General features: G+C 45.4%; 1 protein-coding gene across 5 annotated transcripts in view; it reads right to left on the bottom strand.

The window, feature by feature from the left end:
• Window positions 1–8616: 8616 nt before the first annotated feature.
• The window catches only part of LOC310957221 (enhancer of polycomb homolog 1-like), a 36498-nt gene continuing 32109 nt past the window's right edge, over window positions 8617–13005 (bottom strand). For 3 of the 5 annotated variants that reach the window (XM_083927697.1, XM_083927696.1, XM_083927695.1), the window contains 2 exons: window positions 12027–12408; window positions 8617–10346 (listed from right to left, as the gene is read on the bottom strand). In XM_083927697.1, coding sequence (XP_083783823.1) covers window positions 10274–10346; window positions 12027–12408 — 455 coding nt within the window. In that variant the 3' untranslated portion in view covers window positions 8617–10273. Of the gene's footprint in view, window positions 10347–11846; window positions 12409–13005 lie in introns of all 5 variants that reach the window. The other 2 variants (XR_014593504.1, XR_014593505.1) reach the window with 2 other exon arrangements.

Genomic DNA, 13005 nt, shown 5'->3' with positions numbered 1-13005 from the left:
GGGACTGAAGACACATCTACAACGTGGCACGTGTTGCAGGAGTTCAGTTCTGTTCCAGTCAGACCAGTCTGACATCAAACTGTGACTTGTGTAAAAATGAACGCTGATTCCTCCCGTGTTTCCTTACCAGGCTCACAAAAGCCCTTTCTCCACTTTTGCCTCTTTGCTTTCAGCTGTTTTCGTCACTCGCTGAGAGGCAGGAACACGAGTCTCTCTCGTTGTTTTAGTGTTCGGAGGAGCTTCTCGCTACAGCCCCTAGTGCTAATTACATTCTATTTTTACGTGTTGAAATGGTGTGATGTTTATCTAAATGACATTTCCATCCGGTTCGCTTCATAACACTGAGCCCTTGAGATTTAGTTGGGATGTTTTCTCATTATCTGGCAGGTTTCAGTGTCTCTCAGATATTTTGACACAACATCAAGAATCCCTAAAGAACATTGCTGCTGTTTGTGGGCCTGAACCTCTCTGAAGGAACCCTGAAGACACTGTGGCTCGTTATAAATGTGTCTTTAATACCAAAATAAAAGCCCTAAGTACATTATTAAAGTACTTTATTTAAATACAATCTTGAAATATTTGTATTGTGAGTATTTCCATGTCCTTCTACTCGGGGAAACACTGTCTTTTTAACTGCACTGCATTTATTTGACACCAATAGTTGTTGTTTTTTGTTTCACACACATTTTTCTGACACTGAAATTGTCAAACTGCATTTGACAATATCTGTTCCTTCATGAACCCGACAATCCAACATCCACGGCCACATCACTTTGACTTCTTTTCAGACCTGGATTAACAGGCGTTAATCTCTCTGGGGATCTGATCACAAATGGACAGTTTTGAGAACATGTTCACACCTGGCAGCAGAATGTGTGTCCACAGAAGGTAACTTCATGAATATATGTCAGACTGGCCTTCAGTGTCAGACCAGTCTCACAGTCAATTTGCTGCCAGAATAGTCTGGACATTAATTATATCTATTAAATCCTAAAAAATGAGTTGCCCTGCCCCGGGCTAACTGTGGAGTTAGAGTTGGAGTTTAGACGTCTATCTAAAGTCGGACTTAGATCTAAGCTAAAGTCAAAGTCTATCTTTGTGAAACCAGCCCCAGATCTCACTTCCCCACTCCACATGCAACTAAACACATACATCGTTTTTTTGCATATACAAAAGTACGTATTTTAATAAAAATGTATCTTACCTTCAAAATATTAATGTTTAAAAGTACAAAGACGGACAAAGTCCACAGAGCTACCTATGGCTCAGACAGCGTGGACATAGCCAGTGAATGAGTACATAGGTCCACCTAACGGAGGTTGAGTAGGCGGTCCGTTCGACGCGGCCTCGACAAATTTTCCATACACGCTGCTGAAAGAACGTGGTCTGAGCGAGCGGCTCTCAGCGTGTCCTGGCTGTAAAACCTGCACTTAGAGCAGTTCAGCTGTGATCGGATCACCCAGGACACGTGTCAATGCCGGGTCTGAACAGAGTCCCTAAAATGATGTCTTCTCCTGACCTGTGAGCGTAAAAGAAAGGCAGCTATCATCGACATGTCGAGAATGTAAACACTAGTCATTACAAACTGAACCTCACTGATTCAATCCATCCATCATCTTCAACCGCTTGTCCCTGTGTGTGACATCGGACGTGAGGCGGGGTACACCCTGGACAGGACGCCAGCCTATCGCAGGGCACATAGAGACCAACAGAGACAGACAACCATTCACACCTACGGGCAGTTTAGAGTCATCAATTATCGTAACACCTGCATGTCTCTGGACTGTGGGAGGAAACCGGAGAACCCGGAGAAAACCCACGCAGACACGGGGAGAACATGCAAACTCCACACAGAAGGGATACGAACCAGGAACACTGTTGCTGTGAGGTGACAGTGTTAACCACCACACCACCGTGCTGATTCTCCTTTCTAATGTATTTTAGTTGGAGAACAAATGATCTGTGGTTCAAAACCTTTAGCCACATATTCAAGGGGTCTACGCTGCAGACATATTGATTAGTATCGGTCGTAGTTAATGACTGCGGTGCTACAACATAGTGTAAATGCTTCTTTGATGTACTACAACCTCAGAGAAAAAAAGAAGGGAGCAAACGAGTAATTTTGACCGACAATCCTAAGCACACGGGCCCGCGCGACGGACGCTTCAGGATCAAACCAAAGACGAGAGAATGAGACACTTTGACTGGGCACAGGTAGCAGACAGGCATCGTAACGTGATCGGGCCTTTGCAGACAACCTTGATCATCCCTATTTGCCCTCTGGCTCATCAGCCTTAATGAGCCTGCCAGTCCACGATGTGTCCGCAGAGTGTGTCTGCTGTTCATTAGGGCTCTCCCCGGTGATTGAAAGCAGCGACTGTAGATGAAGATATGGGGGTGGCTGGGAGAGATAAAGTCAGTATACATGCAAAGCGAAGAGCGCGGGTAATGAGGCCGGGCTGTGAGAGCGTCTTCATGCTTCGCTCTATAGAATAACTTCACTCCACTAACAGCATCCCCACACTGTCTTTTGCTACGGCATCAGGGTTTATAAGAAACATCTGATACACTGATGTAGCGACACCTTTTTCCGTATTAATCACAGTCATTTTAAACAGATTTACCGTGGATTGTATACCCACCAAGAATTGAACTTAAAGTGTAATTCCGGCGCAAAATCATCCCGGGGTCTTTTTTTCGGCACTACATCAAATACATCGAATAAGGCAGGGGTGTCAAAGCTCAGGCCCGGGGCCAAATCTGGCTCGCATCGTAATCATATTTGGGCCGCAAGATCATATCAAGGTTCTCTGAGAGCTGGCCCGCGAGTATTAAGCACATACACGTCTACTTTTCTGTGAACAAACAAGAGCATCCATGCTACCAGTCTCTGCAGACACACTTAATCCACCCCTCCCCAAAAACGACCCAAAGAAAGATGGAGAACAGGAGCTTTCAGCAGCGGTGGGAGGCAGATTATCTGTGTCTGAAGGTAAAGAGCTGTTGGTCTCGTCTGCAGAGCCACCGTGGCTGCAACCAAAGAATCAAACAGAAGAAACACCACGACAAGAACAAGGACCTGCACTGAAAAGGTTCAACATTACACATCTGGAGAGAAGGGAAAACATGCACATTTACAGTCTTTTTTTTCTTTCTATTTTTGTAGATACTGAGTTTGGCCGCAACTTGGTCCTCGTTTTTTAATTTGGCCTACTGTGAAATGGAGTTTGACACCGCAGAAATAAGATGAGATGGTTTTTTTGTGTATGAACTATTAACGGAGAAAGCCGGAGAGTCGCTAACAGCCGGACGTGGCTAACACTGATTAGCTCGGGGCAGTACGGTGAAGGCATTAGAACACCTTTTTTAACCACTAATACTGCTGAAGATAACACCAAACCTCTGCAGTAGCATGATAAGAGTAGTGGCATGATAAGAGTCCCTACATAGCGCCCCGAGCAGTTGGGGGTTCGGTGCCTTGCTCAACAGCACCTCGGCAGTGCCCAGGAGATGAACTGGCACCTCTCCAACCAGCGACCCTCCGAGTCAGCCAAGTCACCTATGGACTGAGCTACTGCCGCCCGACGTATTGGGACAAAAGTAAACTTTGACCTGATGAAGGTTAATGAACAGTTTATCGTCAGGGGAACCAGAAATGTTTGCACAGGAAACTACAGTATCTGATGGACGTTGACATGTTTCAGTCTGGGTCAAAGTGAAGTCATCAAACCTATTCTGACGAGCTCCGTAAACTCAGGAAAATTCAGTACTGGTTCAGGTAACTGACGGTCTATAGGCAGCTGTATTTCTATAAATGTTGTCTTTTTACACTGTAAAACCTTGCATTTACGTCTGACTGCAAAACTGGGGCAAGACGACAGCCGCATATATGCTTTCAGACTATCTCAGACAGGTCTTGTCCCGGCGTACTGCCTTGAGATGTACACTCTCTCGAGATATCAGCTTCTCTTACATCCCTTAAAACTTTTGCATTGAAGGTTTTTCCTCTCCCCCCTTTGAACAAGCAATTACAGGCAAAGATCCAAATACGATCAAGTTACCGCAGTCTCTGGAAGTTAGACTGCGGCTTGGCTCATTTATTTTTCCTGCCCTTATCGACTTCCCTCTCTCCCTCCTCTCAGAAGCAGAATTTACATTTAAATGTCATCCCTTAGCCAACCCAATTTGCGGTTTTCAATGAATAAGTGCCGCGGGTAAACAGCTGCAGCGTTCCCGACTGGCTTTTCTCACAACAAATCCGTGTTTTCCCCAAATCCAATACTCTTTAACACTCTACTGCAATGCAGCAGTGTGCAACAAAAGATTCTTCGGTTTCTACATCAGCACACAGTCCTGAATAACCTCGGTGTCGGCGAAATGTGCATTACAGAGAAACTCACTGAACGGTTTCAATGATCTCGTTGACCCACATTCACTACACCCACATACTCGGCTTCATTTCTCCAACTGAAGTGCAGCTTTAAACACAGAAACAAGTGCAGTCTCTGCAAACTGAAACATCAGAATTAGGCACTAAAACAGTTTTCATATGTGCCAATGCGATCACTGCAGGGACTCCTCAGACTGGGTGTTACATCTGGGCCCAGCCACGCCAGTGCAGTGAGCAGGAAAGCTTCATATATTGTGGACGGAGAACCAACAGATTGAAGTGCGTTTGTGCCCATAACGCATCCGATTTGACATTTCCATGGAAGGGCGCACTCACACTGTCCATCCGTGCCGTGCCCAAACAGGTTTCACGGCCAAAGTCTAGTTCGTTTGACCAGTGTGAGTGCAACCCCACCGCGCCTAGGTGCGGCACACTTGCCGTCCACGGCCCGTTCGAGAGAGGTGGGCTAATGTAAAGCACGTTTGCACATGTACGAGCACGAGCACGAGGTCTATGACGGTTCTTACGTAATTTATGTGCGCCTGTTCGGACATAGAAAAAAGAAGGAGGGACCATGCGCGGACATTTAACAACAACAACAACAATGGCGGTGAAAGGTTCACGTTGGTGTGATGCGGAGGTGGAGTGTTTACTGCAGATTTGGTCGATGAAAAGATTCAAAAACAGTCGACAAGACGCACAAAAACTCCGAGGTCTATGGAAAGATCTGTAAACAAAGCCACGCATCACGATGACGTCCTCAATGCGTGTGACGTGTTACGGCGTGATGACGTATAGGCAGCAAGAAGCATTCTCCGAGGCCCAGGCAGTGTGAGTATAAACGGGCCCGTGTTTAATATACACATATACACATATTCAGCAGTGACGTGCAGTGAGGGTTGGGGTTGGGGAGGCACTGACTCACAAGTCAGATTTACAAACATACAGTAGGATGCCGATAGGATAGGATGAGAGAAGAGGAGAGAATAGGATGCTGAAAACCATTTAAAACACTGACTGTGTAAATGACTGTATATTGCAGTTTATCTTACCTTTACTGTAAATGACTGTATATTGCAGTATATCTTACCTTTACTGTAAATGACTGTATATTGCAGTATATCTTACCTTTACTGTAAATGACTGTATATTGCAGTATATCTGACCTTTACTGTAAATGACTGTATATTGCAGTATATCTTACCTTTACTTGTAAATGACTGTATATTGCAGTATATCTTACCTTTACTTGTGAATGACTTCTTGCTTTGACTGAAAGTCCAGTTTTGGAAAATGTCTTAGTTTAGAAATCAAATCCTCCATTTTCAGGGGGAGAGATGACAGCTTGTCCTTAGCTCTACAGTAGCACAGCACACTTCTGTGTTTGCTTTTTGCACACAGGTCAGAGTTCACCGTGACCTGGCTGGATGCAGGCTATCAGGCTGCTCACTATCGCCGCCTTCCTTGAGGCAGAGGTACTGCCTGCCTCAGGGCAGCATCCTCCCTGTGGATTTATGTCACATCAATAAGATGTAAATATTACACAAATACGTAAAATATATTACTGAACACCATGGAAAAGAAGACGTATGCTTTTATCAAGTGTCTCAACCATCATATTGGAAACATAAACAGAAATGGGAACAAGCACGTGCCGTTTGCACGCGCTCAATCCAGTTTGTGAGTGATTGCGCAATCTGGAGGGAGGCTCGTCTGTCCATGCCTCACCTCTCATCTGTCCGTGCCTCACCTCTCATCTGTCCGTACCTCACCTCTCGTCTCCGAAGAGACTCCGTTTATTTAAGCAGCATTTTTACTATAAAAAGGGTCAAAATACATTAACACCCACACCAAAATCATAGTCCAGAGGACCAACTAGGCGTGTTTTCCAGGGACTTGACCAGTGTCCTCTCAATGGTAGCGGAGCTCGGCTGCTTAAACGGCCTTGGCCCAGCTGGAGCTGCTGCGCCAGGCTACTGTGAAGTGTGACCGCCTGTGAGTGTGAGTGTGAGTGACGGGGGGGAGAAGCTCCGCAGCTGCTGCTGCTCGTTGGGGAAAGAAACCGCAGAGTGACATAACAGAGTCGCCAAACACAACGGATTGGTAAAGTCTCCGGATCAGTTCAGAACAACGAAATGAAAAACTTGGAAAATGCTCCGATGGATGTTTATTCTTCAAGATCGCTGATTCGCTCATTTAGCTGTCAATCAAAAAAGGATTCCACCTCAGACAGCTCATCCAATCATAATGCAGAAGCCAAGCGTCCGGGCCAGCCCACTGTCCTATAGACCTGAGTGTCTGATGGGCAGGACAAAGCCCAGCATTTATCCAATGAGCGTCTAGTTTGGCTGCAGTAGAGAGTAGCATCCAGCTGCAGACCCGGAGCACAAGCCCCTTACTTGACACCGTCACTTCCGTCAAGCAAGGGGCTTTGTCAAGTGAGGGGCTTGTGCTCCGGGTCTGCAGCTGGATACTATTGGCAGTGGAACAACCCGCTCTACGCTTCCCCACTGAAGTCAGTATTATCTGAGCGTCCCACTGTGTAAAGAGCTGTGGAGCTTTGGGGATGACTGAGGAGGAGGTTGCTCCGGTTCCCTGTGATAAGGAGCTGATTCTGAACTAAAGATGAAGCTTTCTAGTGCATATTTAGTCAATGAAATGTACACTCAGCATATTTCACCACTTTTTATTTTTGGTGACATTTTAGGGAAGCTAAACTTCCCTTGCAGTCTTAGAGCAGTCACCACTGATAAACAGTTTATACACTACTGTTCAAAAGTTTCAGGCAGGCGTGAAAAAATGCTGTAAACTAAGAATGCTTTCAAGAATGGAAGTGTTAGTGGTTTATTTTCATCAACATGCAGCGACTGAACAGAAGAGAGAGCTAAATCAAATCAATATATGGTGTGAGAACCATTTGCCTTCAAACAGCATCAGTTCTTCTAGGTTCACTTGCACACACACACCTCAGAGAACTGACCCCAGATCTTCTGTGGATGTAGGCTTCCTCAAATCCTCCTGGCTCTTCCTATAATCCCAGACAGACTCCACGATGTTGAGATCAGGGCTCTGTGGGGCCGTACGACCACTTCCAGGACTTCTGGTTCTTCTTTACACTGAAGAGCCGACTCATTAGTCCAGGGACCCTGCTGCCGTGTCTCTGTACCTCAGTTCCTATGTTTTTGTGCATCGTTGAGTCACTTGGCCTCGTTTCCACGTTGGAGGTTTGGCTTTCTGGCCTCAACTCTTCCATGAATACGACTTCTGTTCAGACTCCTCGGGACAGTAGATGGATGTACCCGGGCCCCGCTGGTTTCTGCCAGTTCTGATCTGATGGCACCGCTGGACATCTTCACATTTTGAAGGGAAATAATCTTGATCTGATTTTCATCTGCTGCACTAAGTTTCCTTGGCCGATCACTGCGTCTACGATCCACAACGATGCCCGTTACTTTGATCGTCTACAGAAGAGTTTGAGTGGCACGTCTTGAAACCCCAGGTTGCTCAGTCTTGAGAGAGACAGACAGAGAGAGAGAGAGAGACAGACAGCGAGAGACACACACACACACAGAGAGACACACACACACACAGACAGACAGAGACAGACAGACACACAGAGAGAGACACACAGAGACAGACAGAGAGAGAGAGACAGACACACACACACAGAGACAGACAGAGAGACACACACACAGAGACAGACAGACAGACAGACAGAGACACAGACACACACAGACAGAGAGAGAGACAGACAGACACAGATAGACACACACACACACACACAGAGAGAGAGAGACAGACAGAGATAGACACACACACACACACACAGAGAGACAGAGACGGACAGAGAGAGAGAGAGAGACACACACACACACACCTGATTGACCCACCACCTCCATCATACTTTAGCAGGACTTTCAAATGAAATGCTTTGTTGCAGTTTTTCCGCTCACTACAACATTCAGCACTCATTCATGTCCTTACTTGACACACGTGAAACAAAACAGAGCCAACAGCTTCGTAGGTGGCTGGATAAGAGCCAAAGGGACTAACGGTTGTTACTCAAAGCCAAAGTTTGGCTGGCAGTTGGTAGTTATTCCCCCACAGAGAGAGAGAGAGAGACAGCACCACGCTGCAGACAAGCCTCTTCACTCCAGGACACATAAAAGACAAAGACAACAAAAAAATAAAGGAGACATGCTGGTCAAAAGACATAATGCCCTGGATTTTTATTTCATTTTGTGACAATTCAAGAGGATTTGAGTCTTTCGTGTGTGTGTGTGTGTGTGTGTGTGTGTGTGTGTGTGTGTGTGTGTGGTGTGCGGTGTGTGTGTGTTGTGTGTGTTAGAAGGATCTACAAAAACAAAACAAGTCATGAATCCACTGGGCCACTGGAATGGGCATTGGGATTGTGGTACAGACAAAGAAAAACTACAAGTAGCCTTGTTCAGTACCCAACTCTTCACAGAAGAGAGTGATTTTTTTTAAAATGTTTTTCTTTCTTTTCTTCTCTTTTCCCAAATGAAGGCACCCGAAAACTCGTGGTTCATGGCCTCTCAGCCTTCTGGAGAGTTTGTAAAAAGTAGAGAAACACGTTTTTTTTCCTCCGTTTTCAATTAATACATGTTTTCTTCCTTTTTACGTCGAAGCTGGAATGATAATAAATGTCAGTTACTGCAGTTTTCTGTTTCTTTTTTTACTCCATTACAGTTTTTTTTAAAGAACAACAAGTAACAAAAGAATGACGTTTATCAGGAGGAGAAAATAAAAAGGGAGATACAAAAATAATTTTTTTTAAAAAATGATAAGGGGAGGTGGAGATTATCTTTTAGAGAAAAGTAAGTGAGGCTGCCCGGGGCAAACCGGACGCCAAAATCATACAAAAGCAGCATCAATCACAGACAAATTATATAGTGCTTAGATAAGTCAGAAGCAGCTCTGGGAAAGAGTCGTCCCCATTGTTTTGTTACTTGTCTCAGGAATAGAGTATGTATGGAAGAGCTCTGTGGAAACGGATTCACCCACTGACAAACTGATGCCCACGACACACAAATTCACACCTGTCTTCCACCGCCCCGCGTCTGAACGTGTACGAGTGCACGTCTCCGTGGATTCAACATGACACCTGGGAACACCGCGGGAGAACGCCCCGGCAAAAAAAAAAAAAAGGGGGGCGCGCTTCCGGCCATGTTCACAACATCCAAAAAAAAAAAAAATAGAGTTTTTGTTTTTTTTAATCTAGCTAAACACTGACTACAGCACAGGGGACCGGTGAGGGGCACAGTGTATAAAAACAAGAGAGAAAAAAGGATAAAAAACAAACATCAACGAACAAAAAAAACCCCTTTGTAAACACGGCACAATAAATAGATCAAACAGCAGGTTTCGCACCATGCATGTGATGACACACATTTTTCTGTGGCACAACTTTCACACCTCACACTCGCACCAGTTGCAGTTTGTCGTTTTCTCTTTTTAATTTGGATTTTTTTGTTTTTTTCAATATCTCGAGTGCAAAACATCACAAATGAACAATTCTGTATTCAAGTAATGTTATATACAAGGACAGGGGGGTGGTTGTGGTGGTTGTGTGGGGGGGGGGGGGTATTACAAATATGCAGTACTGTACATATAATTGCCATATTAAGAATTTACAGACGATCTCTTATTAACAGTAACAAATAGGGAAATTGGGGGAGAGAAAAAAAAAAATGTACGAGACGAGCATTGCAATTAAGTCCCAAAAACAGTTGCCATGGAAACCCAGCCTTGCCGTTGCTCATTCCGCCACCACTTTGCCTTCGCCGCTAACGAACGATGCATAGCACCTGAAAAAACAACAACAAAACGGAGTCACGCTTCCCTCGCGCCGCGCACGGGAGGCTACGTGACCTCCATGGCCACTGTGTTCTCTGATAGACTGTTCAGTGCTGGCTTGTCTTGTTCGTGATTCTCCCTGAGGAGGAAAAACAAAAAGGCAAGAGACACAGAGTTAGCCACAAGTAGTTATTTAAAACTTTTATCAATGTGCTGTAGGAACTTAAAGCTGTAATTTGAGTTCTCATAACCTGGACTTTTAAGAACCTTGTGAGGCTTAAGTGCAGAGTGATTGCTCAGGTTTCCTCTGGATTACACAGACTTGTTTGTTTTGGATGTGTGCCATTTAAAAGGGCAACAGTGCGACCGACCCCTCGACTTACTTCAGCAGCAAGTTCAATCAAACTTAAAAAGGAACGAGAGCTGGATGATCCTAAACTTTAGGTTTGTGTTCCTGCCTTAAAAGGGATCAAAGTGCATACGTGTTGTTCCTCTGGTCTGAGACTGAACACCTCTCTCCCAAACCCACAAACTGGAGCGCTGAAACTCACATGTGTAGTGTGATCATGTTTAAAGGGTGGAGCAGCTCTATACGCCGTGAACTGTGAAAGCTGCTGTAAATGAAAGGGAGAGCATCAGGGGAATGTTCTGAGTAACTCACAACTGTACAGCAAAGCTCATTGTGCGTAAAAAAGAAAATATTCATAGTGTCTATGGAGAAACCCCAGGCTTACAGGGTTCCTACACCTTTCCCAATGTCAAATTCAAGCCCCTTTCAAGGTTAATTAACATGCTTTTCCAGCACCTTACAGCTTACAAATACATATATATTGATATATATTGATTTCACTTCTTTTATCATGCTAAGATCGAATTATGCTGTAAAACAACTACAATTGTGTTTAGTGATACACAATTAACATTAAAAATTCAAGCGTTTTCAAGGACTCCAAGCACCCGTACAACCCATGTTTATACTTGATGACATCACAAGTTTCTAACTTACTTCTCTGGTTTTGGGTTTGATAGATGGCAGCTCATGCCCACTAATTATCTGTTAAACGTTCCCAGGCCATGGTAATAACATTGGAGATCTTCATTTGTTTGGTGTTACCCTTTTGGGCCCGACCAAGGACAGGCTATACATGCTGTAGTATGTGGCATACTTAAGAAATATGGGCAATACTGACATTTTTTCCCGAACTCTTAGGCTGCTTGCAGGATCCCAAATTTTGCCAGAATTTAATGTGATGTAGCACATCTGCTTGACCAATGGTGATCAATGGCCCTTAAGTACCTGGGGCCTGCATTTAGCAGCACCCAACATTTAGTTCCAAGAACTTCTCCAAGCACGGTGGCAGATGCAGAACAACAGAAACAAAAGCAGAACCTGTGATGTGAAGTTCCTGCAGTGGAAACGTACTTTACTTGTCACTCACTACCCTTTTACACACGTGTCCTTTTCCCCACTACTAAAAAAAAATACTGTCAACGGAGACAAAACTGACCTATTTCAAGTCTTTTCTGTTTTCTGGTATATTGTGCTTTAGTACAAAAGCACAGCTGCAAGCATAACATATTTGCTTTGGTGTTACTGATGTATCATTATTGACTGTGGTGCATGTAAAGAGGATCTTACTTTATTTAGCACACCTGTAACTTGGCTGGATGAATCTGTCAGGACTGATTACATCTGAAGTAATAATGTCTCGTGTGACCGCAGCTCTCTTTTCCACAGACCTGCCATCCTTCTGACACCATCGTGGCGCTCTCTCTTCCACCCTTTAACGTCCTCACACTGGCTGCATGGTTTTCTCACCTGGGCACTATGTCCAGCGGCGAGGCTGATGCCGCAGTGACCTTGGGTTTCTGACAGTTGACGGTTGCGGCGGCAGCGAGCTTTAAGGCGGATGTCGACATGTTGGCGCTCAGCGTCCGGGGGGCGTGGACGCGCTTGCCGGTGGGAACACCCAGACGGAGGCTGTTGTTGTTGTTGTTTCCCAGCAGGACCTGAGTGGCGGCGGCGTTAGTGGTAGTGATGTTGGCGGGGTGGGCAGTGCCGTTGTTGTTACTGGTGGTGGAGGTGGAGCTGGTGGTGGTGCAGGGGTGGAGCGAGGTGGGTGTCGGGGTAGCGGTGGGTGGAGCCGGGGCAGCGGGAGAAGGGGACACTGTGCTCGAGAGGTGCAAGCCCTTGTAGACACCTGTGAGGGGGTTAAAAGAGGCCGGGTGGTGGTGGGAAAGGGGGGGGTGAGTGGTCGTGACAGGGGTGGGGGGGGGGGGTGGGGGGGTGGTTTTAGAGACGGATGGTTTCAATTATCAACTGTTCTTTGAGGAAGACTCCTGTTTTCAAACTTGAAGCACAGAATATGCAGAGTAACGCAGTGTACGCATCTGTGAATTGTAATCATCTATAACAGGGGTGCCCAATCCTGCTCCTGGAGGGCCACGGCCCTGCATGTTTGAAGTTTCTCCCTGCTCTAACACACCTGAGTCTAATGATGTGCTCGTCGAGGACAGCAGCTGAAGCTTGTCACAGGTTTGATAATCATTAGAGTAAGGTGTGTTGGCTCAGGGTGACACCTAAAACATGCAGGGCTCTGGCTCTCCAGGAGCAGGATTGGGCACCCCTGATCTATAATAAATCAATATTAGCTGTTGAGTATGTACACATGTAAGTAAGGATGTCAAACCATCTCGACACAGCTAATCTTGTGGTAGTAAGAACAGTAGTAGATGTATATCGCGCGGAAAAAGATGCTTTATTTAAGGTGGCTGTACTGATTTTCCACCAGAATCAC

Source organism: Echiichthys vipera (assembly GCF_963691815.1).
Source record: "Echiichthys vipera genome assembly, chromosome: 15".
Taxonomy (NCBI): Eukaryota; Metazoa; Chordata; class Actinopteri; order Perciformes; family Trachinidae; genus Echiichthys; species Echiichthys vipera.
This window is presented reverse-complemented; position numbering and strand designations above follow the sequence as displayed.